Source organism: Chaetodon auriga, chromosome 3 (genome assembly GCF_051107435.1).
Source record: "Chaetodon auriga isolate fChaAug3 chromosome 3, fChaAug3.hap1, whole genome shotgun sequence".
In the NCBI taxonomy this organism is placed as follows: Eukaryota; Metazoa; Chordata; class Actinopteri; order Chaetodontiformes; family Chaetodontidae; genus Chaetodon; species Chaetodon auriga.
In genome coordinates, this window is record NC_135076.1 from 16318739 (window position 1) to 16345643 (window position 26905).

At 43.3% G+C, this 26905-nt stretch overlaps 1 protein-coding gene across 4 annotated transcripts in view; it reads right to left on the reverse strand.

Moving 5' to 3' along the window:
• Nucleotides 1-392: 392 nt before the first annotated feature.
• The window catches only part of opa1 (OPA1 mitochondrial dynamin like GTPase), a 37287-nt gene continuing 10774 nt past the window's right edge, over nucleotides 393-26905 (reverse strand). For all 4 annotated transcript variants that reach the window (XM_076725793.1, XM_076725791.1, XM_076725792.1 and 1 more), the window contains 22 exons: nucleotides 26779-26865; nucleotides 26358-26471; nucleotides 26151-26231; nucleotides 25971-26045; nucleotides 25815-25886; nucleotides 25427-25526; nucleotides 25004-25134; nucleotides 24552-24624; nucleotides 24267-24339; nucleotides 24061-24176; nucleotides 23056-23120; nucleotides 22811-22887; nucleotides 20981-21146; nucleotides 20430-20582; nucleotides 20097-20205; nucleotides 19701-19780; nucleotides 19339-19479; nucleotides 18980-19096; nucleotides 18773-18866; nucleotides 18341-18451; nucleotides 2646-2718; nucleotides 393-2473 (listed from right to left, as the gene is read on the reverse strand). In XM_076725793.1, coding sequence (XP_076581908.1) covers nucleotides 2654-2718; nucleotides 18341-18451; nucleotides 18773-18866; nucleotides 18980-19096; nucleotides 19339-19479; nucleotides 19701-19780; nucleotides 20097-20205; nucleotides 20430-20582; nucleotides 20981-21146; nucleotides 22811-22887; nucleotides 23056-23120; nucleotides 24061-24176; nucleotides 24267-24339; nucleotides 24552-24624; nucleotides 25004-25134; nucleotides 25427-25526; nucleotides 25815-25886; nucleotides 25971-26045; nucleotides 26151-26231; nucleotides 26358-26471; nucleotides 26779-26865 — 2100 coding nt within the window. In that variant the 3' untranslated portion in view covers nucleotides 393-2473; nucleotides 2646-2653. The remainder of the gene's footprint in view (nucleotides 2474-2645; nucleotides 2719-18340; nucleotides 18452-18772; nucleotides 18867-18979; nucleotides 19097-19338; nucleotides 19480-19700; nucleotides 19781-20096; nucleotides 20206-20429; nucleotides 20583-20980; nucleotides 21147-22810; nucleotides 22888-23055; nucleotides 23121-24060; nucleotides 24177-24266; nucleotides 24340-24551; nucleotides 24625-25003; nucleotides 25135-25426; nucleotides 25527-25814; nucleotides 25887-25970; nucleotides 26046-26150; nucleotides 26232-26357; nucleotides 26472-26778; nucleotides 26866-26905) is intronic.

A 26905-nucleotide genomic window follows, 5' to 3' on the forward strand; every position in this document is an offset into this window, starting at 1 on the left:
CTGTCATGGAAATGTGGATCTTCAAATTTTCAATTTTTCCTCAGCCTGTTAAGGACTTGATGTCCATGTTGGCACAAAAGTTGGAGACAATGATTGTTTTGTCCACTGCTTTCAAGGTCAAGAATGATCTCTGAACCTTAACGTTTTAACTGACATTGATAAGAAGTCCTGAAACTCCACCTGCTGAAGCTCCCCAAGTGTTACTAAATGGGCCCTTCTTCCCTCTAGTTGAGTTTCTCATTTGCTAAAGCTTTAGGTAAATGCACTTTGTTCAATGCAACAGCCAAAAAAAGCTAATATTCAGCTGGATGATGACGCACTCAGCTGAAGGTGACTTCAAACAGGTTTAACACTGACTGCGACTGGACAAGCTGCACACGTCATAGAAAAGGTCATTTTTATTTCTGTCAATTTTATTTTCACTTTTTTTTCTCTTAAACACAAATTTAATAAATAAAGCACATCTGATGGGGTACACCATGCAAACATTACTTTCTACAACATAAAACATTTTTATGAACCAACTCACCGATTTTCTGTTACACAAGTGGCTCACTCTGCACACGTGCTGTACATGATGGCATCTCCACGACATCCCATTAACTTTACCTGTACAGAATGCACGGCATATTATATATTTATAGCCATATACACATAGGACTAACAGTTTCTCACCCCTCTTTCAGCCAAACAGACTGTTTTTCTAGCTAGGAAGAGTGAGTGGATGCCTACATGGGTGATGGAAAGAGTTCAAATGATGGAGGTGCAAACAGAGTAGATGTGAGATCAGTGATTAAAGACGAGAACGAGGAAGAAGCACAAGATCGGGAGCAGTGTGGAAACATCCAACCCTGGACAGAGACTTCTAGAAGAATCAGTGAGTTGACGAAAGCATAAATTTTCTGTTTAAAATTATCCCCCAGCATGTTTGATATTTTCCTTTTCTCTTAACTTTGAGGACAATTCCTGTTCCCATTTACAAAAAGCAACACTTTTGAGTGTTTGATCTCATCCCTGAAGCAGCCAGAGGCATAAGATTTAACAACCATTCAGCTGCAGGCAGAAGTGGACGAGTACACCTGTGCTGTGTGCATAAACATAAACATAACTGACCTACCAGAAAGACAAAGGACATCAAACCTGGTGCAGAGTGGAAATGCACCAAGAAGACCCACCTCCCCATGTGTTACTGGAGCAACTGGTCAAGCTGGAGTGGATAGTACACTGGGAAAGACTAAAATCCAGGTTCACAAATGAGACGTGACAGATAGCGTCATAGATTTTCAAACTCAAATGAAAAGCCGCTCTAAACTAGTTGATAACGTTTTTTTAAACCGTTATTATGGCAAACATTTCTAACTGATGATGCGATGTGGCTACTGAGCGATGATGAATTCACATGGTCACATAGTCAGTTAGAAAGCTGCAGCACTTCAAACTGAATTTATGTTCAGTGACATTTTCAATCTACTACTCTTTTGGACGTCGTATTATTATCTGTCAGTTGCAACATGGGGAGAGAACAGATGAAACGTTAATGTACAATGATGGAAGTGCAAACATCACACACACACCAAGACAGAAACAAAAGGTAGGTCGTGTGCATTTGGCAGAAATATAAACAGATTGTTGTAAAATAAAGCCCATTCTATCAATATAATATGAAATACCTGTATAAAGAATATTGTTTCCAACACCTTCAGCTGATCGTACCCTGTTGATGAGTGGTGTTACATTGAAGAGTGCTGATGGGAGGGAAGCTGCATATTGATCCAGTTAGTTACTTTCTATTCTCATGGACTTAAGTTGAAATGTCTCTTTTAGGGCTAGATGTTGAGTAAATGTAGAGTACAGCTGCAGCTTGGACAGAAAACCTAAGTGCTTGGGATCCTAAGTGCAACGAAAAGGAACTTGTTATCTACCAGGCAGGTATCATGACGTATTTTAGTGGCACCAGGTGAGATAAAGGTATACAATTCTAGACTATTTCACCCATGAGGAATAGTGCCAGTGGTGTTTCTTGGTACAGAGATGACTGAAGACACACACTCTGATAATCACATATACACAGCAGCAGAAAAAAAAACAAAAAAACTGGCGAGATGAACATGTACACACTCCTCATTTATTGAAAATGAGAGGTCAGATGTCTGACAACACTGTGCAAGCTTCTCAACTTCCTCCTGATGTGGTGGTGTTCCGGCTCCTGTGCAGAAGTCCCAGGACAGTTTGCAAGAAAACAAACAAAAAAAAACAGGAAACTGGAGGAGAAAGCTTGAAAACTCCATCTTATTCTTCTGTTCAGGTCTGTCTGTCCATCGGCATCAGAGGGGAACAGGAAGCCAAGCGGTGGGTATTCAAATCAGATGAGTGGTGGAGCAGGGCCGGGGGGTGATGACGGTCATTTACAGATTTAGTTGTCATTGTTCAGTGCATTTCTCTGTTGTGATCCATTAATTTACTGTCAATAGTTCTGTAAAGGAAAGGGAAGAAGGAAGAGCAGATCAGATAAACTTACAGTGTGCTGTGAGCATTTTCCCACTGCCTGTGTTCATTTTACGATTATTTAACAATTGCTCAGGTCACAATCCAACACCAACTGCAGGTGACTGTTAAGTTTAAATATAGAGCAGAGAGAGAAATACCTGTTCTCTTATTTTTCCTTGTGAAGAGCTTCTATGAAGGCTTCAAGTTTCTCCTGGATCTCACGAACTTTCTCTGCAGAAAGCACACAAAGTCGATTTGTTAGTTGATAAATAGACATAATACTGACACAAAGCAAACACAAAAACACTGAAAACAACGTTAATTAATGGATTAGTTGACCAACAGGAAATTGGCAACAATTTTGATACTTCATTACATGTTAAAGTCATTAAAAAAAAGATTAGATATACACTTATTCCAGCTTTATAAATGTGAAGATTTGCTGCTTGTCTCCTTTGATAGTTACCTGTAGAGGTGAAACAATTAGTTCTTTAATGGACTGAAAATTAATCAGCAACTACTTTGGTAAATGAGTCACTGTTCAAGTAAGTTTTCAAACAGAAAAGCCAAACATGTTGTGGTTCCAGCTTCTCAAATGTGAGGATATGTTCATTTTTGTGTTTTAAATCACAATAAAGCCATTATCTTTTGGTCAACTTGGCCTCTGGGAAACTGCAATGGGCTTTTTTTCCCTGGTCAGGTGTATGTCCTTAGGTTTGGGCTGTTGGTCTGAAAATGCAAGATGTCTGAAGACAACAAATAAGGCTCGTGGAAACACTTCTTTGGCGTGATAGAGAGCAAATGATTAATCAAACATCAAGAAAATAACTGTCGGATTCAAGTGACTGTTATACACAGTAACTATTAGCTGTAGCTGTAAACATTTCCAATGATTTATTTCTGGTTGAGCAAGTTGCTAAAACACAGTAAGTGCTAAATGACAGCAGCAGACAACAGCGGGATGGGTAGCAGGTCATAAATCTGCTCTTTAAGCAGAGGAACAATAAAACAATATTCCCATCCCTACTGCGTATTTGTGCAGGTGGAAATTCCCTCATATTTTTCACCAAAACACCAGATGGTCCCCTCTGACAGTGACAGCCAAACCTCAAGGCAGACCTCCACACATCTGATGGTGAAGGCTTGTGTACCCTTTCCCAGTTAGCACAGACCACATCAAAGCCCTCGCCCTCCCCTTTTCATGGCGTGTACCTCACGGGCACGTTGCTAATGGACAGAAGGAGATACCATAACAACAACATTTCACATGAAAGGGGGGGGGGGGGGGGGGGGGGGGGGGGGGATCTACTGGAAAAACAGTCAGTCACCTCTCTTCATGATTACACTCCTATTGTCCAGAGACTGCATAAGAAGAGCAATCCTTCCACCCAACATGTACTGTCACACGAGATGAGCGAGCCATCTAAAGCAGTCTTAATCGCTGATTAAACAGTGGCTGAAGGAAGTCTGTGGGCCAACACAGAGAAAAGGAAGCTGTGGCTCGCAATGCCAGCTGCACCTCCAGGCCTGGCTGGCTCTCCAGCTTCCCTGTCACCCTCACTAATCTGTCTGGATCTCCCCCAAGCACAAACTCAAACACCGGCTCTGGAGGACAAACTAGCACTGCTCCATCTTGATCAATCAGCCACACGAGATCCATAGGAGACCTATTGTGGATTGTTTTCCAACGAGGGGGCCCAATGAAAACACAGGTTTAAAAAGACTTGTGCGTTTTCAGGGAGATAAATCATTGTGGTTTTGGACCTCGGAGCACCAGTGCCCCAAGTGTCCATTTCAGGTCGACACAAAGGTGATAACTATGTGCGTGCTTTGGAGTGAAACTAAATATCGTACTCAGGGGCTTGTGTGCAGCCCCCTTTTGATGGGAGCACGGCTGCTGAGGTATCCTTTTCCTGACGGATGAAAAGCACAGGGTCGTGAGAGACGCAGGCACACCCCAACACACGTCTTGAAACACTAGCAGAGCTGAGACGTGCTGGATAACACACACACACACACACACACACACACACACACACACACAGAACTGAAAAAAAATTAACTGACAGTCAGAAAGACACACAGACCCAACCACCCTAATGTCCTGAAAACCAGCAAGAGCTGTACAGTCATGCCACCTCCACCTCTTTTCACCTTCCTACACACTGACTGCTGGCAGGTGGGGAGAAAAAAAAGGCCTTTGATACTCTGTTAACACACTCAGGCAAAATGGCAGGGCGTTAGGTGGAGATTACAACACCTAATGGAGGCATTAAGGGGGCCTGTCGAGGGGCATGCTGACAAGTGACTGCAGCAGGTGTTGGGTTGAATGAAACATAACCCTGCGGTACGCCACTCCAACACACAGCGCACCGCAGGGCACGGCTCAAAGGCAACTGACAGAGCTCAGCCGCGTGGGCTGTGTGCCCTGACCACAGGACAACATAACTCAATCCAAGCCAATCAGAGCAGGATTACCAACATCTGTCTGACCTGAAGAAAAAAAAAAAGACGTGAGGTACAAGGGGGTGGAGTTTTGGTTGGTGTGAGGAAAGGAGGGCACTGACTGTCATCTCATCAAAACATTGGAATTCCCCTGGCTCAAGCTTCAAAGCATCGAACTGGGTTTAGATGTGGCCGATGATAAGGTGCTCTATGGAGTCCGGGTGTTTCAGATCCAGACCGGGTCAACCATTAAAGATCAACTGTCGGGCAGAAACAACAGGCTCTGCTAAATCACCAGGGGCTACAGTGGTCTAGCGGTTAGATTAGAGGGCTTGTGATAAGAAAAGACACAGGTTTGATTCCTCAGATTGGAGGGCAAAGCTTGGAGGCTGAAAATCACTTTTCTTCCAACACCTGCTGCTGAGGTAACTGAAACTCATCATTGATCCAGAGCTTCAGTGGAAGAAAGCGCTGAACAGAAATGTGGTTGTACTGACATTTTTCTACAGCCCAAAATCTCACTCACACACACACACACACACACACACACACACACACACACACACAGTCACACATTTGCCTCACAACATCACACTCTGCACAACCATGGGCCTCAGTCAGGCTCACTTTGGCACTGTGTGAAAAAACGCTTCTCCCTTCATTTGAATGAGGCCAATCTGACGGCAACACAGCAGGACGTGGACCACAAAGTCCTCTGTGTGTGTCACAATGCTGAGAAAATGACCAGCCACCAATAAATTTGAGTTTTACCTGTGCTTGGCTACCTGCGCAATTAGCTCCACCGCAACATTTTGGAGAGAAGGCGGCAAACCCATCAACTAGCCCCCTGACAGCGAGATGCTAATGACATAAAAATGAGCCCTCAGCAGCTTTTCGGAGCCCAGGAGGCCACCGGTGATTGTCAATGGCGCCTTTCAGAAAAGCCAATATTCTGTGGATAAAAACTGTGAGAAACAGATATTTATTCCCCCCAGCACCATCTGTTTGCCACCAAAAGACAGCCGTAAGAGGAAGAAAAGGCCACAACAAGCCTTTCTTTTCACCGTCCTGTGGAAATGCAACAAAAAAAACAGTGGACAGAGTCACCATTGCCTGTTCCTCACTGAGCAGCAGTGGGAGTAGCGATCTAAAACTCCATTTAGGCCCCTGTTTACCTAAGAGATGAGCCCCAAAACACAGTCATTCAACTGCTCACCCCTTTATCTGGTCATGAATATTCCCATAATCCTCTGGCCTCTATCCCAGAGGCCCCTTCTTTAAAATGCTGGGTGCTGTGTGGGTTGGCGAGGGTGGAGGGACTCTCGCCCATTGAGGGAAGGAGGGAGGGAGGGAGGGAGGGAGGGAGAGAGAGAGAGGAAGAGAGGAGAGCCCAATCCCCTCTTTCAAGGCCTTCTCTCGGCTGATCTCCACATGAAATGATATCTCATTCACTCTCACTCTGTAGAGTCCCCTAAGCCTGCTACAGCCAAAGCACTGGCAGAAGGAGGGCTGAGCCACAAAGCCTTTAATTGACCTGTAATTAGACTGTGAAACTGCGTGGCCCTGCTGGACAAGTAGCCAACACAGAGGAGAGGGAGAACAGAGGAGAGAAAAAGATGAGAGGGAAAGGACAGAGAGGACAGGGAGGCCTGCAACTTACAGTGAGAAAAAAAAAAACTAATCCTCTTACAATGGGAGATGGCCACTCCTCTGTAAAGGAAGGGTGGCTGCTATGAAGAAGTGGCAACAGAAAGATTTCAGCAGATGAGGTCTGGTGCCAAGGCCGAGGCTGCTTCAGCGTGCTGCTCTTAAAATGCTCTCCTGACAACCGAGCAGCAGCTCACTGGAGAGAGTGGGGCGGAGGGTTTGGTTCCTGTCCCAACCTGTCATCTTTCATGAGGAAACTTTTTTTATGTCATGACTGCCAGGGTCGCAGTGTAGGTGGGGACACTGAACGTTTAAAGGCTCTGCCGTTTCCTTCTTTGAAAGCCGATCTCTTAATGTAACAAACAGAGAGGCCGTTTTCCTCAGCATGCTGCTTGATTTGTCACTAAATCTGGATTGTCATGCTATAAAAACTGGACCATGGGAGACATGGGCCGAGGGAGAGCGGGGATGTCGACGGCCCAAACGCCATGTCTGTGACAGGGCAATGAATCAGCCCTCGCACTCACGGCTCTTATCTAGAAAACAGATGCCTGGGAGAGAGCCGACCAACCTGTGGAAAGACACACGAAGATCTGAACAGGTCAGCGCTGGGGTCAGCCAGAGGGCAGACTAAACAAAAACAGCTAAGTGCAGGGGAAAATCCTTTGAAAGAGCCAGGTGACCACTTTTGTTGGCTTATGTGGTGCAGCGTTTATTGACGAGCATTGCTTATGCCTTTGAAGGGCCAGATATTTTGGAAGATTTTAGTGCAGGGGGTTATTAAGATGAAGACTTGGCTCTTGGCCTGATGGGTTTAACTGCGGAAGCACTACAACTGTATTTGTTAAATGATGCTGAGATACAGACTAGTAGTACACAGTGACTTTACTTGTGCGGTGTAAATCGCAGAAAGTCAGGGGTCTGAAGTTTTCCAAGACTCACCTTTTTGAGTCAAATGGAGCCCTGTGCTGAGGCTAAGTGGCAATCAATCCTGAGTAGCCACATGGGCCTGGGGATGGAGGGCTGACAGGTCTGGTTTAAGCTATGTTCCTGTCATAATCCCTCAGGAAAAACTCCCCTCCACTGGATCAGTCACAGGTGTGTGGACCAAGTTAACCAATGCTGAACTCCAGACTGAGCACACAGCACAGACACACTCGAGTTTGAAAATGCATGCATTCATTCAGCCCTGTTGATATCAGGTCCTAAATGGAAAGGATCGGTTTTTAATCACCTTCTCACAGTCCCTTCTTGACACGGCGCTGACACCAAACCAGCCAATCAAACAAGATGACAGAGAGAGATAAGAAGGGTCAGCTCTGCTCTTCCTTTTGCTGCCCTAAGGTAAATATATGTCTCCAGCTGCTCTGGACCCCACACATCATCATGTCCGTATGACACTAAAGAGACGGCAAACGCACCTGGAATTCCTTTGAATTCCTCCAGCAAAGGCCTGTTCAGGCCCACAGGCTGGAGTCACTGGACAGCAGGCGTTTTACTTTAAAAGACAGACAAAGCAGTAGCTGTGCCTCAAAAAGTACCTGGTAAAGGTAACATTACAACACTAGAGATTTCATAAACCAGTTTGTCTTCTTCTCAACACTCAAGAATGCCAGCATACAACAAATTTGTACACTACATTAACTGTCATCATATTTTAAATAAAGAGATTTGGATTTATTTGTCCTCCTGCAAAGAAAACTGTTTCCACCTTCCGTACAACCTCAGAGGACACAAATACATAAAACCGGACAGAATACATCAAACCTGATAACTACATACATGAATTCCACAACATACATCCGCACATCCTCAAACTTTACACACACAAACACACAAACTCAGGCATTACAGTCTGGATGTTCTCTTCAGATTTGTTATTCTTCTACGCCAGCGACCTGTAACAGCAATTTTGGGCACTTGATGAATAGATACACGCTTGTTTAGTATGATCGGACAATTTTGATAGAGGCCTTTCCAAATTACTTTCATGACAGCATAGAGGAAACACACTTCACAGTGTTTTCCCTCTCTTCGCCACACAACTGTTTTATAAACAAGATCCAAAATCTCCATCGATCAACTAGACGACAATAAATCAACAGGAGGGTTAGACTAACCTCCGACGGCTGTGTGGTCATGACATGAGAAAATTTCAAACTTAAGTTTGCATGTTTTCACCTATGACAGAGAGGGAGTATGTGGTTTTCCTATTACCTCATCCTAAGCAGCATCCGATGTCAGGTCTTTGTGTGTGTGTGTGTGTGTGTGTGTGTGTGTGTGTGAGTGACAGGAGGATCAGTGGGAATGGGTCCCTGGTGGCCACACTGTGCTGGAAACATGTGAACAGAAGCCTCGCTGAAGTTCCCCTCCCATCACACACCTCCTTCTCTTTCCTATTTTCCCACACTTTCTCTCTCTCTCGCTCCCCGAGGAGAATGAAACATGGCTTCACATTCGCTTTCGTAGTTTTATTTCTTTATCACCACTTCCATTATCGCCTCTTGATCGCTTGTCATCACAAACACACAGCTCTGTTTCCTTGTTTCCTCAGTCCTTAAGAGTCTGGGGGATATCCAGAAACAGTCCCATCACCTGCAGATTGTTTATCATCCAATTAAACTTTAGTGTTCGAGCAACATCGCTAACATCCGATAATCAACGTCTACATGTTATCCACAGCTTTTAAGTTAGACATTTGGTGGATGTTTAAATGGTGGAGTGCAAACACTGTGTCAGACTTACAGTTTTAGCACTGCACCAAACTTTTGCAAAATAGCTACTAAACACAGATACTTTAGCGCTTTATATAAGCCTGGTTCAACAACTGGTCATACTGGCCAGAGACCAACAGCTGTGTTATCAAGAGCTTGTCAATCTGAGGCTGGATAGCAGCGTACAATGCACGTCTGTGCCAAACGTCTTAGAGAGACATTCCTGGTTGTTGACATGAGAGGAAGGATAGATGTACGGGAATGAAGGGGAGGATGCAAGAGAGAGACAGGGATGGAGTGGAGGGGAAGAGATGGATGATGGGAAAGTGGAAAGCAGGTCAGGACTTTGGTAAATGGGGGCAGGTAGCTGGTTGAAGCTTTGATGTAGTGAAGTGAAGGAGGAAGAGGAAGCAGAGGTGAGAGAGACTGATGTTTTACAGCTATTTAAAGAATACTGACAGCGTCTCGCAGAGTATAACAGACAGAAGACAGACGTAAAGAGGAAGTGAATGCAGAAAAGGAACAACAAGAGAGAGAAATGCCACATGGTTATCATGAGCTTCGCTTCTTAAGATCTGTCTTGTGAGGAGAAAGGGATGAACCTAGACAAGAGATTGTGAGGAGCAATGAAAAAGTAGAAAGCGGAGCAAGTATGAGAGGGAAGCAAGCAGACAGCTGGAGGAATACAGTCGTAAAAAACTATATTAATAAAGGAAACATCATATTTCTGAAATTATGCGTGAGTAGTTTCAGAACAAGGGCAAGAAGAAAGACAATGTAAAAGAAGCCGACTGTTTTCCTTAAGCCTCACTAATCCAATAGTGGACAGAGTGCAAAGAAAGCTGTCATAAGATGAGGAAAAAGACACAAATGCTTTAGGGTGCCTTGTAATAACTCTGGAAGTCGCTTCCACAGAACATTAACAGGACAAGATTAGATAAAATGCAGGAGAGGCAGCTTCATCTGTGCCAGTGTTATGACAACTGTGGATCTACTGTTTGTGTACTTGATGCTCCCGGGGAGAAAATGGATCATTTGGCAGCAACTCTGCAGCCTGAGGTTTCCTCCACCGTGGGAAAAAACAAATCTATCACTACTAAGCCTGCTTAGTTTACAGAGCAACACTGCTCACTAACTAGAGTCTGTTTTATTCAGAGGCAAAACAAGATTGTGGCAGAGAGAGCAAGAGAGGTGGAGAAAAAGAAGGGGCGAAAGAAAAAGACAGGAGCCAAGGAAGGAAAGACAAAGAAGCATGGCAGTGCGTTAGAGGGAGCGATGTGGGGAAAGGCAACAACAGAAGGAAGAGTTGATGGAGAAACAAAACAACAGACGAAGTAATTCAAATTCATAAAGGTCATATTGAAGTAAGAGTGCATGTAAGGGCAATGGTCCCCAACGTGCCAAAGAGCAGACAGTCTGCCCACTATCTCACTGCATAAAACCACCCCCGCATTCCAAAATGCAGATCAGTTGACTCAGGCAGTGTCTACAATGATGTGGATAAATGTGAATGTCTTTTTTTTCTGTTTTGGCTTCTCATCCATACTAAGGTTGGATTTTCAAGCCCTGGAAAAGAGACTTTTCAAAAGACATTATCCCCAGTGAACGGTAATTAAGAAGACACTGGACTGTGTGTTAAAGGATGGTGAAAACTTTCAGACACGCAACCACGATCAGGTATGAGCATCTAGCTGCAACATTGAGAAGCAAACTTTCTGTATTCACTCAGTTTGCATGTCAGTACAGTCACAACGCTGTCTGGCAAACACTGTGGAATAAAACAGTGATTTCATCTGTGGTCTAAATGCAGCAGGACAGAGGTTAGTGTTCCTCGCCTTGGTGAAGCATTTGTAAACTGATCAAATTGCTTTTCTATACAATAACAACTGCGTTAATGTGTGGATGAATCCATCTGAGTGCTTGGTTGCATTTCCCACTCGGGGTGTTTAGACAGCTTACAGTAAAATACGGCCATTAAAGCAACAGAAGCCTTAATACGTAGGAACGGAACTTGTCCTTATGAAGTCGCACAGAAAACATGAACCGGCTGGAAGGTTTGTGCGAGAGCGACAACAGAGTGCCGACAGCCTTCGCTTCTCTCACCCCCCAAAGCTGGCACATGTGCACACAACACCTTGGGACGATACGTCATTCCTTACAGCCGAGCACTTCTCATTGAGCCCTCGCTAATCACTCTGGAGGAAGCTTCTCAAAGGACGAGGAGGGGGAGGAGATGAAAGGAAACGAAGTGAGCGTGAGGCTGAGAGGGCATTCCGGTGTGCAAGCCCAGACAACCAGAGCTTTATTGTATTCTGCTTCCACATGAGAAAGGAAAAGGAGAAAGTGACTGCGTGTGCAAACATGCAAACACTTCACACATTATCACTGTTCTTGAGAGCACCTTCTGTTGACACCTTTAATTCCTTAACCCTCAAACAGCCTGTCGGTATTCATCTGTGGCAACAAGCCTACAGTGAAGATGGTGAACTTAGAGCAAAAAGGCTGTGTGCTGGCTAGATCTGAATCAGACAACACCACACAAACTGCCACACAGGCATCACTCTGCAAAAATGTCCTGTTGTGGAAATTGTTGTTAGAATGTTTATATGCTTGTATGTGGTATAATACCTTGAAATATAATCTAAGAGTGATTGTTAAGTAACAGAAGTGATTAACATATAAGGGTATAAGTCTGGAGAAACACTCTGTCTCTCCTGTGGCTGTATAGTACAGCAGCACATGACTACTGACGCCAGGATGCAGAGGATGGAGGATATCATCCATGACGATCATGTTTTAGACAAAGACAACAATTGTATTTAATGTATCATATCGTCTAGGACATACAAAGCAGAGCTTGTTTCTCCTTTAGATAAGTGGGGCAACAATAGGGAGGAGGAGAAACTTGTGATTTGTTTGTGACTTCTTCTTTCTCAGTATAATTATAATGTAAACTGCCTGTTTAGTTAGTCTCTCCCATATGTGTATGGGGTGACTTTTGCTTGCGAACAATAAAGAATTCTTTGGAACTAGAGACAAAAGACATATGATGTTCGAGCGTTTGATTACCATTATCTCACCACCACTAGACAGCATCAGGTTTTCTGCCTGCCACAACCGTCCTCACGCATGTTCTAAAAAAAAAAAATGTTCTCATAATATTAAAAGCACAGCAAAAAGCACACAGGCATTCATACGGGTACAAGCGGAAGAAGACACAGCCTCACACACGTGCACACACATCTATACTGCATATGCTCCATCACGGCCTCTCGCATAACCTCTTTCCCATGACTACGGTTCTGAAGTCAACAACTAACGTCGAACGTGCACTGAAGAAAAGAGGTGATGAAATAATGTATCAATACGAGCCATAGTGTGTGTGTGTGTGTGTGTGTGTGTGTGTGTGTGAACTTGCCAACACTCTAAGCAACGTGAAAGGGTCACTGGTAGACAGAGAAACAAAGAGTTACATACACAGTCCTGGTAATAAGGTCTTAACTCAAACTAAACATGGAGGAATACAAACATGGTTAAAAAAATACCACAAGTTAACATAACCATTATATCCCACTGCCAGTGCCTTTGAAAAGGGGGTCCATATGTTATAACTGTCCCATGTGACCATAATTTGCTGACAAACCTTTTAGTAAAATGGTGCGGTCATGATTTATGTTCACAAACGTGAAGTGTCTTCAAGTCCACAACATTAAATACGACATCCAACACTTCATAATAGAGCAGCAATTCTGCAAACACTCTGGTGTCGTGCACTTTCTCAAATCAGGCAACACAGTACTTTCTTTCAGTAACTAACACACACAAACACACACACACACATACAGACACACACAATTTGTACGAGGGGCAATGAAGCAGCCAAGCGACATCCCAGTGGTCTCCTGAGAGGCCTGAGCTTGAACATTAGGCCTGGGCTTCGCTCCAGAGATGGCACTGTGCCATCCAGCTGGTTTGGTACACGCTGACAAACACACACACCTCTTTAAAATGTACATTGTACCACTCATTAACAGTGCTTTCACGCTCTCACTCATTGACGCACACACCTGACCTGTATTTGTAACCTGAGCAATTCTGAGCCTGCCTGCGAGTAGAGGCAAATTGAGCTTAACCACAGGTGGCTCCTGGGAGCACATTTCTGCCTTTGTTGAGAGTCTTTCTCCTTTCTCCCGCCTCCTATCTGCCCCTCTTTTCCCTCTTCTCTTCCCCCCCTTTTCCTAAAGTAGAGGTTGTAAGGTAAAGGTGGGGTCTCCAGTCTGTCTCGCTTTTTTTTTTTTTTTTTTAACTCTCCATCTGTGAAGGACAGGTAAAGGGAGAAAGGGACAGGGTCAGCTGGACAGAATTTGACAGAGGCACCGAAACAGTGACAGAGATCCTGCGAGAGGTGGAAAAAAAAAGCTAGCTGGATCAAGTAGGCTGTGGTATTAGCTGGTTGACCTGTGGGGTCAGGCCATAGTTTGGGCCTGAGGCGATCCGAGCTGCTGTCTTAAAAAGGCTGAAGAATGGGGGCGGGGGGAGGTACAACAGCTCTGAGGAATGATGATTTCATAGTGCATCAAGTAAGGTTGCTTCATAGACAGACATAAACAAAAACCTTTTCATTTGGAGCACAGCACGGCTGGACAGAGGTGTGTGCAGCTCCCATCAAAATTTCAATGACTGCTCTAAATATTGAAGGTTTTGAAGTTGCAAAGACACTCCTTTGACTCTCAAGCCACAGGTTCAATCCCTGAAATGTGTTTCAGTATAACACACTGACTGCATGATATGTTTGTCCTACATGTGACTTCAATTTTACTCCAAAGTTTCTGCAGACACAACTTTTTGGTATGAACTTTGTGGTTCAAAAGACTTTTGAACCCTCAGAAGCTCGCTCACTTTGTGCTTTGAGGCGTGTCAGCAAGCCAGCCCATCAGCCATGCAGTTCAGTCTAGACTGATGGACCCACATACCCACGCCCACACACACGGGTCTCGGCTGCATTACACAGAAAGGCCTGCGCAAAGTGTCAGAAAGCTAATGACCCAGATCCTCCACTCACCCACTAACTCAACCTGACAGACTGACAAAGCGAAAGCTCTGAAACATACATTTTCTGGGTAGGAGGAAAGGAAAAATCTGACATCACCATAAAATCAGGGCTAAGTAATATAGGCATGCTGAGAGGTATATTTGAAGAATATTGCAACACTGCAGTTAAAAGGAAAAAAAAAAAGAGTGGTGCTTTCTAAATATTTATCAGGACATTTTCATGTATCTACTGGAGAACAGATGGCAGAGACAGACAGGAAATGAAGGCAGAGAGACAAGTGGAATAAAATGCCACAAAGGTCCCAAGCCAGACGCAAACCAGGAATGGGATGGTCCACGATCAGCACCTTAAACCCCGAAGTCACCTGGGCACGCAGGATGGCGCTAGGAAAGGGAAAATGACTGAAAAACTCAGGTTTACTAGAGAGCAAAGTTGACATGTTCTCATGCTGGACCCCATTAGCCTGTGAGAGGACAGAGTGTGCATGCACAGGTGTGTTTCTTGCCCGTAGACCCCATGATAGATTCCAACTACATTCCGACATCTATCAGTGAGCAGTGAGTCTTTGGCGCTGGGAGGTGGGAATGTCATGCCTGTTTGGGAAAGTTTGGGATCACCTTGCCTTATAGGACTTGCAAGGCCAGGCAGGTCTGGGCATTCCTGACAGTGTGTGGAATGGAGAGAGGACTGTGTGTGTGTTCCCTCCTCTCCCCTAGGCTGGTGTCACAGAAAACCTGACTCCACTGCAGGGAAAGTGAAAACAGTCCCCTGCAAAATAGACAAGGTGTGTGTGTGTGTGTGTGTGTGTGTGTGTGTGTGTGTCTATGTATGTCTCCATGTTTGTCTGAGCCTGTACGTACTGGTGCGCTTGCTGAGATTTGCATGTGTGCATCTGTGACTGTGGATATATGGTCCCATGTTTGTCTATTTAAATGTACTATATATGTATACCATCTGAGTACGTGTGTGTTTACACTGGTAGTAAGATCTGGAAGATGCATTGAAGGAGTGCTTGTGTGTTTTCTCAAGGCATAAAGTGAGTCTTAGTCAATCAAACTGAACACACACACACTCACAGATAGGCCAACCACTCAAAGCACTGCGTCACTCATTTGTCAGATCCTAACATGAGTCCCCTATCACCAGTCAGGAAGCTCATGTAAAGATCGAAAACAATGGGGGTTGTGTGCACTTGTAAGAGTTGAATAAATGCAGGACACTCTTGCAGGGTTAATGTTTGAATGTCTGAGTCCCCAGCAACACCCATCAATTAGATTCTGTATATAAAAGCCAAGAATATCTGGCAGCAGGAAGTAGACAGCAGGATGAGATTTCTTAGGGCCAGAGGGTAAAACACTGCCAAATGAATCCTGTCACTACATGGCCTGAGTCGGAAACACAGCTAATGTACATGTCATGAGGTCAGGGTATCTGTCAGTGAGGTCAGGTCTGTCAGTCGCAAAAACACTTTTTAAGATCCTTAAATGTCATGTTGCATTGGATTTAAGATCAATTCAAAAGTGCCTATTGCTGATTGAGAATAGCAAATGAAAATCCCTGAAAATGTAAACTTTTAGGTATAATAATACAGACAGACTTGTGTGTTGAGTGCTCTAGAATCATTTTTTTTTTATAGGACAGCACAGATCTACTGTCTTGTTTCTGTTTCTGTCTTGTTTTAATATACTCAATCATGTAAAATTCTTTAAATCAAGGAAAAATGGAACGCCTCCTTCCTGAAAGAAGTCTTGTAGATACAGTTGAGACTGACTGACTTGCTAAGGTTAATGTTTGTGGTCACAGAATATTTACATGAATCATTTTTAATTACCTTCACATACTGAAAGCATTTTTCTATTCTTTAATCTCTAAAATTTAGACCATGGAAGCATTTTCAGGGGTTGTAAGGATTCGCTGGTGTATATGAGAGAACAGTGTTGTGTCTGTGCAACTTAAAACTTTGAGGTAGGTGTGTGTAAATTATGGCTGCCAGTATGTGTGCCTTTATGTTGACAGGAACTGTGATTATGTGTGTCATGCAGAGTGTTCTACAATGGCAGCAAGCCTCACGTGCTGCTTGGTGAATACAGACTGCTTAACGGGCAGATTTTTGCCGAGTAAGGCCAAAGCTGGGGACGACTCAACCCTCATTGTACTAGCTGTTAACAGGAGCCTTCAGCAAACAGACAGGTAAAAATTAGCGTATGTATAGGGCCAACCTCCAAGAAAAGTCTTTCAAAACTTACTGACAATGCAGACACAGTACATGTGCACAGTGTCACTGTACAAACACTACATACATCCAAACAAACAGCTGTACATTCACTGATTCTGAATCCATTATGTAATTTTAACATGGGCAAAAGAACAAGTTTCCCACAGATCACAGCCTCTCCACAGATGGTTTCTGGCTAGAATCCAGTACCAGCAGGGAAAACTTAGGCAAGAAATTCTCACGTATAACACTCCCAACTCCTGCTGTCAGGGGGTGCTAACAAGCAGTCTGTGTGCCTCAATCTCCTCTCTGTAGATAAATCATGACGTAGATATCCATGGAAACACCAGACAATATGCACAGGTCTGGTCATGTCGCTGGTGGTACAGTCCAGGACATGAATAATAGGCAGCAACTAGAGGGGTAGTCTATGGTGCGTGTGTGCCAAAAGCAAAGAAATCTTCTCCATCCGTCTCTGGTTACCATTAACACCAGACGCAAACTAAGACCAGAACCATACTGGTGAGTCTGACTCATAGAAGCCTCATCCCACCCGTACACAGAAACAATGAGCACACCAGGCATATGGGATGTTGTGTGCTTTGGTCTGTTCACGACCTTTGAAAACACAGGGATTTTCCAAAATATGATTCATTTATTTCAAACAAGTGTGCAACAATATTTTCCTAAAAAGTCTGAACAAACAAATAATCCCACTAATTTCACGAGTGTCTTTGAAAGTAGGTGTCGATCATTTTAAGTGGTGGATATCTGATTTGGGATCCAGATATTTTCACAAGTTTGCAGTAACACCTCCAGGCTTATAGCACATTTTAGGCAGCGTTTTCCAATCTGAAGTGACTAAAAACATTTTAACAAGTTCAGAGACATGCCATTTGGTAAATGGCAAAGGCAGTGGGTGTCATTCTAATGTATGCATTGTAACTGAGTAAGTAACTCTGATGCTCAGATGTGTGTGTGTGTGTGTGTGTGTGTGTGTGTGTGTGTGTGTGTGACGGACGGACGGACGGACGGACGGATGGATGGATGGACGGATGGAGAGAGAGAGAGAGAGAGAGAGAGAGAGAGAGAGCAAGTCTGGGCTTGTCTTTTGGGCATGTGGGCACTCTGCAATAGCACTGTGTTCAATTCAAAGGATTGTCTCAAACACACTAAAGCAATTTAAGAGTCCAAATATCTAAATATATCTAAAAGCACTTGCATACATCTGGAATGTAATCAGGAACAGTTATGTCAAGTATACACAATGTTTAGTGTTTATTCTCATGGGGCCAGCAACACACACACAGTATGGGGAAGACTTTAGGCTCATATGCAGAGGGGGACCCTAAGATGATTAATTTCAGATTTTTACACCAATGCAACACCTTGTGAGGCTAATGCAAACCAGCGCACAGCACATCGTCTTCATATGAAGACTTGCTACCAAGTGTCTGAAAGAAAAGCTGTGAATCCACCTTAAAAAGAGGCTTAAGAGGCAGTTTGCCAGTTAACATCCAAGTTATTTTATCAGCTGGATGGTTTAACTGAGCACATGCTGCTTTATCAGACTTGTCAATACCGTTTCCTTAAGCACTACTGCCACCTACTGACAACTTCAACAGCTCCTACAAAAGAACCATTTCCTAAATACAACATACCACAAGTTGAGGTATGACTCCTTCGTCAACTTCACGTTGACCTTCAAGTGTATGCTCGTGTTTTTATTGTGAAGTTATTAAAGCTCTGATGTTTCTGCTGTAAGTCTGTTTGTCTTACTGAGATCCTCGGCCAGCTGGACTCGGCGGCCAGTGATGAGCTGCGTCTTCCTTTCCAGGTCTTCTCCGAAGTCATCCAGCACCTCCTTCACATTTTTCTCCAACCGGCGCACTTTGACGACAAATGGAGGAAGAAACACAGACAGACAGACAGACAGACAGACAGACACACACACACACACACACACACACACATACACAGCATAGCAATCAATATTCAGGCCAACAACAATGCATCTAATTTTTCCCTCGATGTTCGATATGATCAACACATTTTTTTTAATCAACATTAAAATGGCTGAGAGAGGAATTGTCTATTCTCACAACAGACGCTTGTGAGAATACTGGTAGTTGGACCAATTTCATGACTGGATGGCTATCAGTCAGCTGCATTACTGGTTATGGATGGATGAACTAAGTGCCCAATCCTTACCCTCAGTGTTGGTGAGCTGCTGTCGGAGAGTGTTGGCTGTGATGACGAGCATCCTCTGGATCCTCCAAAACAGTACCACATCATTGCACTCCAACTGGGAAAAAGACGTAGTCATACAGTTTAGCGTTTCACATACTGACCTTGAATATAACTGAGAATAAGGTGGAAAAGAAGAACAACTCAGGATGACTCATCCTCTCTCCTTACCTCAGAGTCAACAAAGTGTCTCTGGTAGTAGTAGAAACCTCTCTTGCAGAGGTTACAGTGGGACAGCGCATTCTGCAAGAAGTGTCGGCGATACAGCTGGTGCCACGTGTCCTTGATCTGAGCAGGTAAGGAAGTCAGTCATTTACCAGTTAATGGATGGTAAGACGTAATGAAAGAGGACACGCACACTGAAGGTACGGCTGTTATGACTGTCATTGAAAAAAGCAAGCTTGTGCTTTAAATTAGTAAAGACCAAGATGTTGGAGGACTGGATTTTTACTATTGTCAGTGTAACATTAACATATTTGTCCCATCTCTTGTTCAGAAGCTCAGAGACACAACAGGTATTTTGATCTCACCAGCACAGGGTCAACTTCAACCCCTCGTCCCTCCAGATTCTTCCTGACTGTGGTGACCTCGTCATTGGCCAAGTAGGCTGTGTGGTCATCGTGTAGCTTCAGCAAGCGCTCCAGCTCATTTTTTGTTTCATTACGAATGTGCTAAAAGGTCAAAGAAAATGAGGTGAGCACTGTTCTCATGGTGGAAAATGGATGTTTAGATTTAGATGATTATTTAATGCACTGTGTGCATCTCAGACTCAGTGCATGGAGATCTGCACTTAAGTGGAACAACGCACATTACAGAAGTCTGAGAACTGCCTGATAGTCCTTTGACTTTCTCCGTGGTGCCTCTAAAAAAAACAGCACAGTTGTATCCAAACCTGATCTGGTGTGCGATTCTTCCACTGCAGCCACCTCTGCTTCCAGTCTGGACCCACCATATCTCTGATTACCGACTCCGCTATAAGAGAGAAGAGCAAAGACACCAAAGAGATTTAACCTTGACCTGATCATGTTTGAACACTAACCTTGTAGCCCAATGGGGAGATGGGGAAAAATGAGAACCCATAAATGCTGGTGGAAAAGGCACCAAACACTGATGCCAACCATTCTGCCCACAGATGTGTAACCTTGTTTTTAACATCTTAATGACAATAAATTCCCTTGAACTGTCTTATCTACACATCTACTGCGGGCTTTGAAACACTTTGACAGGTATGTTATCATATGGTTAGTTAGCTAAGTGACACAGCATGAGCCCAGCATAGCTGACGTACTGTCTTTGAGGCGAGACTGCAGGGTTTCCTCCATGAACTGAATGGCTGCATCCCACTGGGGCTTGTCTGTGATGGAACGGTCTTCGAGGGCATTGTGCTGGATCACCCTCTGAGACACAAACAGAGCAGGAATAAAATCACATTATTGAAATTGCATATTAAATTCTGTACCAGATGTGCCAGCTGGGTACTTGCATCAATGTGAGCAAGACCAGTTTCTTTATATTCATCACACATGATCATGAAATTGTGTCTGCTTCGGGAAGTGTTAAATCAAACAGTGTGTGTGCTCTCTGTATCCCTCCAGGGTAAGTGGATTTACTGTGTGTTTACCAGGCTGTCCATGGCCCTCTCATTCCACTTGTGCCTCTTGATGCTCTCCTCCTTCACGGCCTCCTTCAGCTTGTCAAAAATGTCGTCCTGGTCTTTGCCTTTGTATTCAGCCATGAAACGGGCAAACTCTTCCTGCAGTGTCTCCCAGGCAACCTAAAGGGAGGCCAAGTAAAGTGGGGAAAAAGAAGACTCGGATCATCATGGAGCCATTGCCTGATTGAATATTTCTTCTATTTCTGCAGTTTGTGACACAGTATGTGAACCAAACATAAGTAATAAAAAACAATAAGAACATTATAATGCTAAATTATGGAATCTGAATGTTGGTAAAATACAGTAATAACTCGTTTTTGGAACATCATAATCTAATTCTGAAAGAAATAGAACCACATGGACAGATTTATACCTAAAAATTTCCTCATGTCAGCAGTGGTGCAGAGGATCTGATTTAACGAAAATCTGATGTGATTTCATGTAATAGTCAACGTCTCTCTTTAAACAAGATGAATTACGTAATGACCGGTTGCATGAAGGCAGACAGTCTGCATTACCTCCAGTGCTTTGTGTGGAAGCTGCTTGTCGGTCCACTGCTTGAGCTTGATGTCTACGGTGGTGTTAAAGGTACCAGAGTCAATAGTTTGGGCAGCAGGCAGGTAGATGTTCTCAATCACATGGGTGGAAACGCGTTCCCACAGCTTCTTCTGCAAAATGGACTCCCTGGGAGAGTACAAGATAAGTCCAATAGTCCAATAAGTGGAGGGAAATAGATAACTTTTCATTGGCACGTCTAGCTGATGTGATTTTGGTTCTCCGTGTTCTGACTTTTAGTACTGTAACATGGTGAGGGTGCGTTGACCATACCTCAGATATATATTTAGGATTCTAATCATTATTTTTACTTTTAGATTTCAGGTGGATCTAACAAGCAAGAGTATGTTTGTAACACAGTTGCTTTCAGGTGTTCAGCTCAGTTCAGTGACCTGGTGGAGTAAGAAAACAATGAGTGAAGAGGGATCTTTCTTGGCTGAGACGCCTTCACTTGTATAGTCAGAATTGCTGCAATTGCACTTGACTGTAGATTCCAATACAGCTCAAGTCTGACCCTGTTAGCAGCTTCCAGCCTCCACACTCCATCTCTCCATGGCTGTGTGGCAAAAGAACAAAACCCTCCCCAAGTCCCATTAGACCAGACCAGTGTTGTGCCTCTCTCATTTATCATAAACGCACACTCATATTTCATTAGGCTCCCCTTTTGTTCAGGCTAGCACTCCTCACTGTCAATAAGTGCTATCTCCAATAGTGCTGGCTGGCCGTTGGCTGGCTAACAGGGCCACCCCTGTTCCCGTCCATGGGCCATTCATCAGAGTATTGATCTGGGAGAACTGATGGCACGCACACTGGGGACGGCCACAACACGATGCCGACACAGGGTTCCCACTCCTATCTAGAGATCATTTTCCAGGACTTTTCCAGGACTTTTTCAGTGATGAATCTAGCTGCTGAGACAGACCGGGTGCGCGCCATACATGAATATATTCCTCTTTAAAGCTCTGTTTTAATATTGTTATTACATTCTTTTTTTAATAGCATTTCATCATTGTAATTCATTTTGTTTCTTTGGAAAGCTGTTTGTGCTCTATGCTTGCCAAGAGCCATGTAAATTAAATTTATCATAGTCATTATTATCAATGTATAACCTGTATCCTTTTTTTTTCTTACAAATTACATTAAAGATGACTAGTTTCTGATGTGGTTTTCAACCAACAAAGCGAGGCTTAAAAACATTCCAGGACATTTTACTTTTCCCCTTTTTTTCTATGTGTGTTCCGGGATAAAATATTGTCAACATTTTCTCCAGGTTTCCAGGACACGTGGGAACTCTGATACATCTCATTTAGCAAGATTTTACTCACTGGGGGTGAGCTGTAACTAAACATTCATGCACAGATGAATACACACAGAGACAGACTTACAGTTTGCTCTAAAAATAACTTTTCACTCATGTCTGGTTGATTGCTGGAGCAGTGCAAATGCATGATCTAACTGGCCTTCGGCACAGACTAGGAAGAAGATTTTACACATTTCACTACTCATTAGATGGCACGTCAATAAAACCAGTATTCTACATAGAGTGGATAAAACACTACTCCTAAGAATAGTAAAATGACAATTTATATATACTGTGCTAGAACTAACATCTGGTCCAACAACAGGAGGAATCATTCTCCTCCTTATATTCCATATAAACAATATTGGACTTAAATTCTGTATCACTGAAAACTTTTCTGATTGCTATTCAAAATGAACATTAACAGCTTTGATGTTTTTATGATGGCAACATAAAACAATGAGCCCTAAATATGAGCTCATTAGTAACTTACCAGTGTTGCGGGGTCACTTGACTCAAACTAATAACTTCATCCAAGATTTCATTTTTGGCCTTTTCAAAGAGTTCATTCTGCAAAAAGACAAAAAAAACATCTGTAACAATTTCTGTGGTGGTGTTCTATAAACAACATTTATAACACCAGAGCCACCAATGAGCTCCCACTATAGTTTTTTCCTTCATACTTTGGTTTTTCTAGAGCCTCAAATAAAGAATCATGTGAAAGTTTGTGTGTCTCACCCTGTCCAGCTCTCTCAGACGAGGGTAGTTGTTCTTCCATTCTGTCTCGAGGTTGAAGCGCGATGCTTGGGTGAGGAGGGACAGAGAAAATGAATATATGATTTTAACAAACCTTTATAACATCAATATAAGCAAGCTCTAACTTTAAGTCAAATTATAACTGACTATCAAAGGTTACACAATAAAGCCTGATTAGAAACTTACTCTGTTAAACCCTTAAAATATCTAAAGAAATCTAGCTTGATGTGTCATTTGTCGAGTGTTCATTCTCATGCCTGGATGAAAATCATCTCCTGCCTGCGTCTATTGCTTTTACACCTTTGATCTTATGCTCCATCTAACAGTAATTCTCTACAATCAACAGGCAATGACCATTCATGGACACAACTGGCTTTGTTTTAACTTGGTATGATATAAAGGCAGCTTTCAGACTGCTAATGGTGCATATCCTTTAATAAAGGTTGGTGAGGACACACTCACTGTCTTAACTGGTCCCTCAGGAGGAGAGGGGAAGGAGCCAAACACACTCTCTTTATCAAAAGTCAGAGTTTTAGTTCTCATATACGCACACACAAGGACACGCATGCACACACACATGCACACATAACAAGCCTGCTGTCCCTTTCCACAGATCCCTATCCACAGTGGAGATTAGGCTAATTGCTGGTTTGTGGGGCCACGGTGGCGCCAAGCATGGAGGATGGAGGCCGGCTGTGTGTGATTTGATGGGATATGGATCGATACACCACACAATAGGCCTGTGGGAACTGCAGTCTCACAGCCATAAATCTCCTGTGCTGTTAGCAATAGGCTTGTGATTGTCTAGACTAATTGCAGTTGGAAGGCAGGACTGTGAAAAGGTGTAGCAGGGTGGGCTGAGTAAATACAGGGAGGTGAGAGAGTCAGAGGAAGAGGAGTAGCACCTGTTCCCTGTACAGTCAATGGATAAAATCCGACCGTGTCCGACTGTAAATGGTATTGCATACAAAAACTGTGCAGTCATACCTTTGAAGACATCAGCCTGCTGCTCAACAGACTCCCTAACCATCTTCCAGAAGCAGTCAGAGACGGCCAGACTCAAGTTCTTTGTGGTTACCTGGTGGGCCTTCAGCATGCCGTCCCTTGTTGCATACAGTACATACATTCACTGTTAACTTCAAGTTCATTCATTTGACGAAGCATTAAAGTTTGGTGAATAAGGTGTAACTTGCCTCAGCAATCTGGAGTTCTGGAAGAAGTCTTCCTCGTAGTCTTTAATGGAATCTATGCTTTCACCGCTGCTCCCTGCACCGAGACAACAGAGCAAGTATGTCAACTCATTTACTGGCAGATTTACAGTAAGTTGGAAAAACCAAGAAGAATCTCCAACTACATCCCTGGTTACCACAAGAGGTGTCATGAATGGATGAATAAGGACATGATCACAACCTGAAAGTCCTCATTAAATAATGTGAAAGTACATGTAGCACAATGGATTACTCAGCAGTACTTTTTACCTTTTCCTGTGACTACAGCAAAGTAACCCAGAGCCTTCATGGGAAACAGCTTGCCTTCCACTATTTGTTGGATCTGAAAGAGAAAATGAAAAACAAAAGAGTCTAACAGCAGTCCACTTTGTAGTACACACTTCCTCAACACTGGCTCATTGAGAGGCGATGAAGTTAAAACAGAAGTGCTGAGCTCCCTCTTGTGGAGCAGCTGCATATAGCTTCACTCACAGACACTGACACTTTATCCACAGGTTAGAAGAAACCTGCAAATGTAGCTGTTTTACGGATTAAATTTAACAACAGGCTAAACCTTTTTGATGACTGTCAAGAGACACATCTATGCTTTTGATGAAATAAGTGCTACTGCATTAATACTCAGTATAAAGTCAGTATAATTGTTTACCTATAACGTAATATCTTTGTTGTATTGGATTTTTGGGACAGGAAACTTGTCTTACTCTGCTCGGGCTGGCCAGGTTCTTTTCAGCCAAGTCCACCTTTGTCAGGACAAAGATGGTCCTCTTCCCCTGGGGGTCCATTTGACTGACCAAGTCTGTTACAATGCTCCGCTCTGCATCCACACTGCCATCTGGAGGGAGACAAGGAAGGTCACAGTACATATGATAATGGTGTATGTTCTGTATCATCACAGTGAGGATGGTGAGGAGTACGAAAATACTGAGATTTGGTGTTTTGCTTAAGAACACAACATTAAGTGGGAGAACTCCCCGCTCCCTATGACAAATGATGCATTTTTGTGTTTCTTGGACGGGATGTAACTTAAATGGAATTTCTCCTTCGGGAGAATAATAAAGGCATTCTGATTCTGATTCTGATTCTGATTTATACAGGATTGTTACAGCTGCTAATAGTTTACTCACCCTGAATACAAAGGATGATTGCGTTGGGGTTCTGCATGTAGGCTTTGCTGATGCTGAAGATGGTTTCCTTAGTGTCTGATGCCATGCCTGTAGTCACCGTCTTAAAGAGGCATTAAAAAAAAAAACTTTGAAAAGCTGTATTTGTATTACTGTGCATATAGAGACAAGTTTGGTCTATTGGCTTTTACACGAGAGAAAGTTCAAAATGAAATCAGGATCATAAATCATACAAACATATACCTTGTTAAGAATAATATAAAAACTTAGAGCAATGATGAAAGAACAAAATAAAAAAGCAAATGCTTCTAAATTATCGACAGTATTCAGTATACAGTCACAAACTTTTGTAAACATTCCCATCCTTATTAATTTAAGAATGCATACTCACACTGATGACACCTGGCAGGTCAACGAGCACCATCCTCTGGATGCCGGGGCCTTTCACACTCAGGGATATTGTCTGTCACACAAAAAATAAACAATGTTATTCTGTGAAACATTTCAGAAGTGAATCAGAAATCTGAATGGGAACACCATGTCCAACCTCAGAGCTGACTGTCTGTCCCTCTTTCACACTCTTCCTCATCCTCAGCTCAATCTCATGTCTCAGGGCAGCCAGCTGCAGGAAGGAAGCAGAGATGCCAGATACAATGGTGTATACAGGTAAAAACTTTACTGCTAAAGGTCACATCAGGTTGACTGAGTGAACGACTTTGTGACTTACATCCTCCTCCTTGGTAAGGTCAAACTCTCGGCCACTGTCCTTAAACAAGGCAACATGGTGGGGGCCTTCACTTAGCGTCACCTGCAGAGAGAAGATGAGTATTGTCAAGGCCTCAAATGGAAAAATTCATCAAAATTGGGTTCCTGCTAATTCCCGTCCTTTTAAGAGAAAGATTACACAAGCATCAGCCAGTCTGGTCCCACGTACCTTAACAGGAGAGCGGGTCATCATTTCTCCTGAGCCTCTGGGGAAGATCCTGGCCTGGGCTATCATCTCCAGCACACTGGTCTTCCCAGCGCTCTGATCCCCAACCACAACCACCTGAAACAGAAGAGGAGGAGATGGGTGAGGAGAAGAGAAAAGGAGGACAGCTAAAGTCAGTGGCATAAAGACAAAGTGGAGAAGGAAACAAGAAGTATTAAATGAAACATAAGAAACTACCACAAAAAGTAAATAACAAGTGGATATTAGCAAATTTCTTGCTCCATCTTTATCAGAAGCAAAAAGAAATGGTCAAAAAATAAATCCGTCTAACGTAGTGTCAACAGACAGCAAACAAACAAATAAAGGCCCTCTTTGAGAAAGCCATTTCCCATGAACAGCAGAAGTACATCTGAGGGCGCCTTACCCTGGGTAAGTGGTCCTGTGTGTTGTAGTTGGCATCGTAGTCAGACAAGATGTCCAGAACTTCAGAATACAAGTCAATAAGGGATTTCTACACAACAGCACAGAACAGTAATGAATATCAGTGAAAT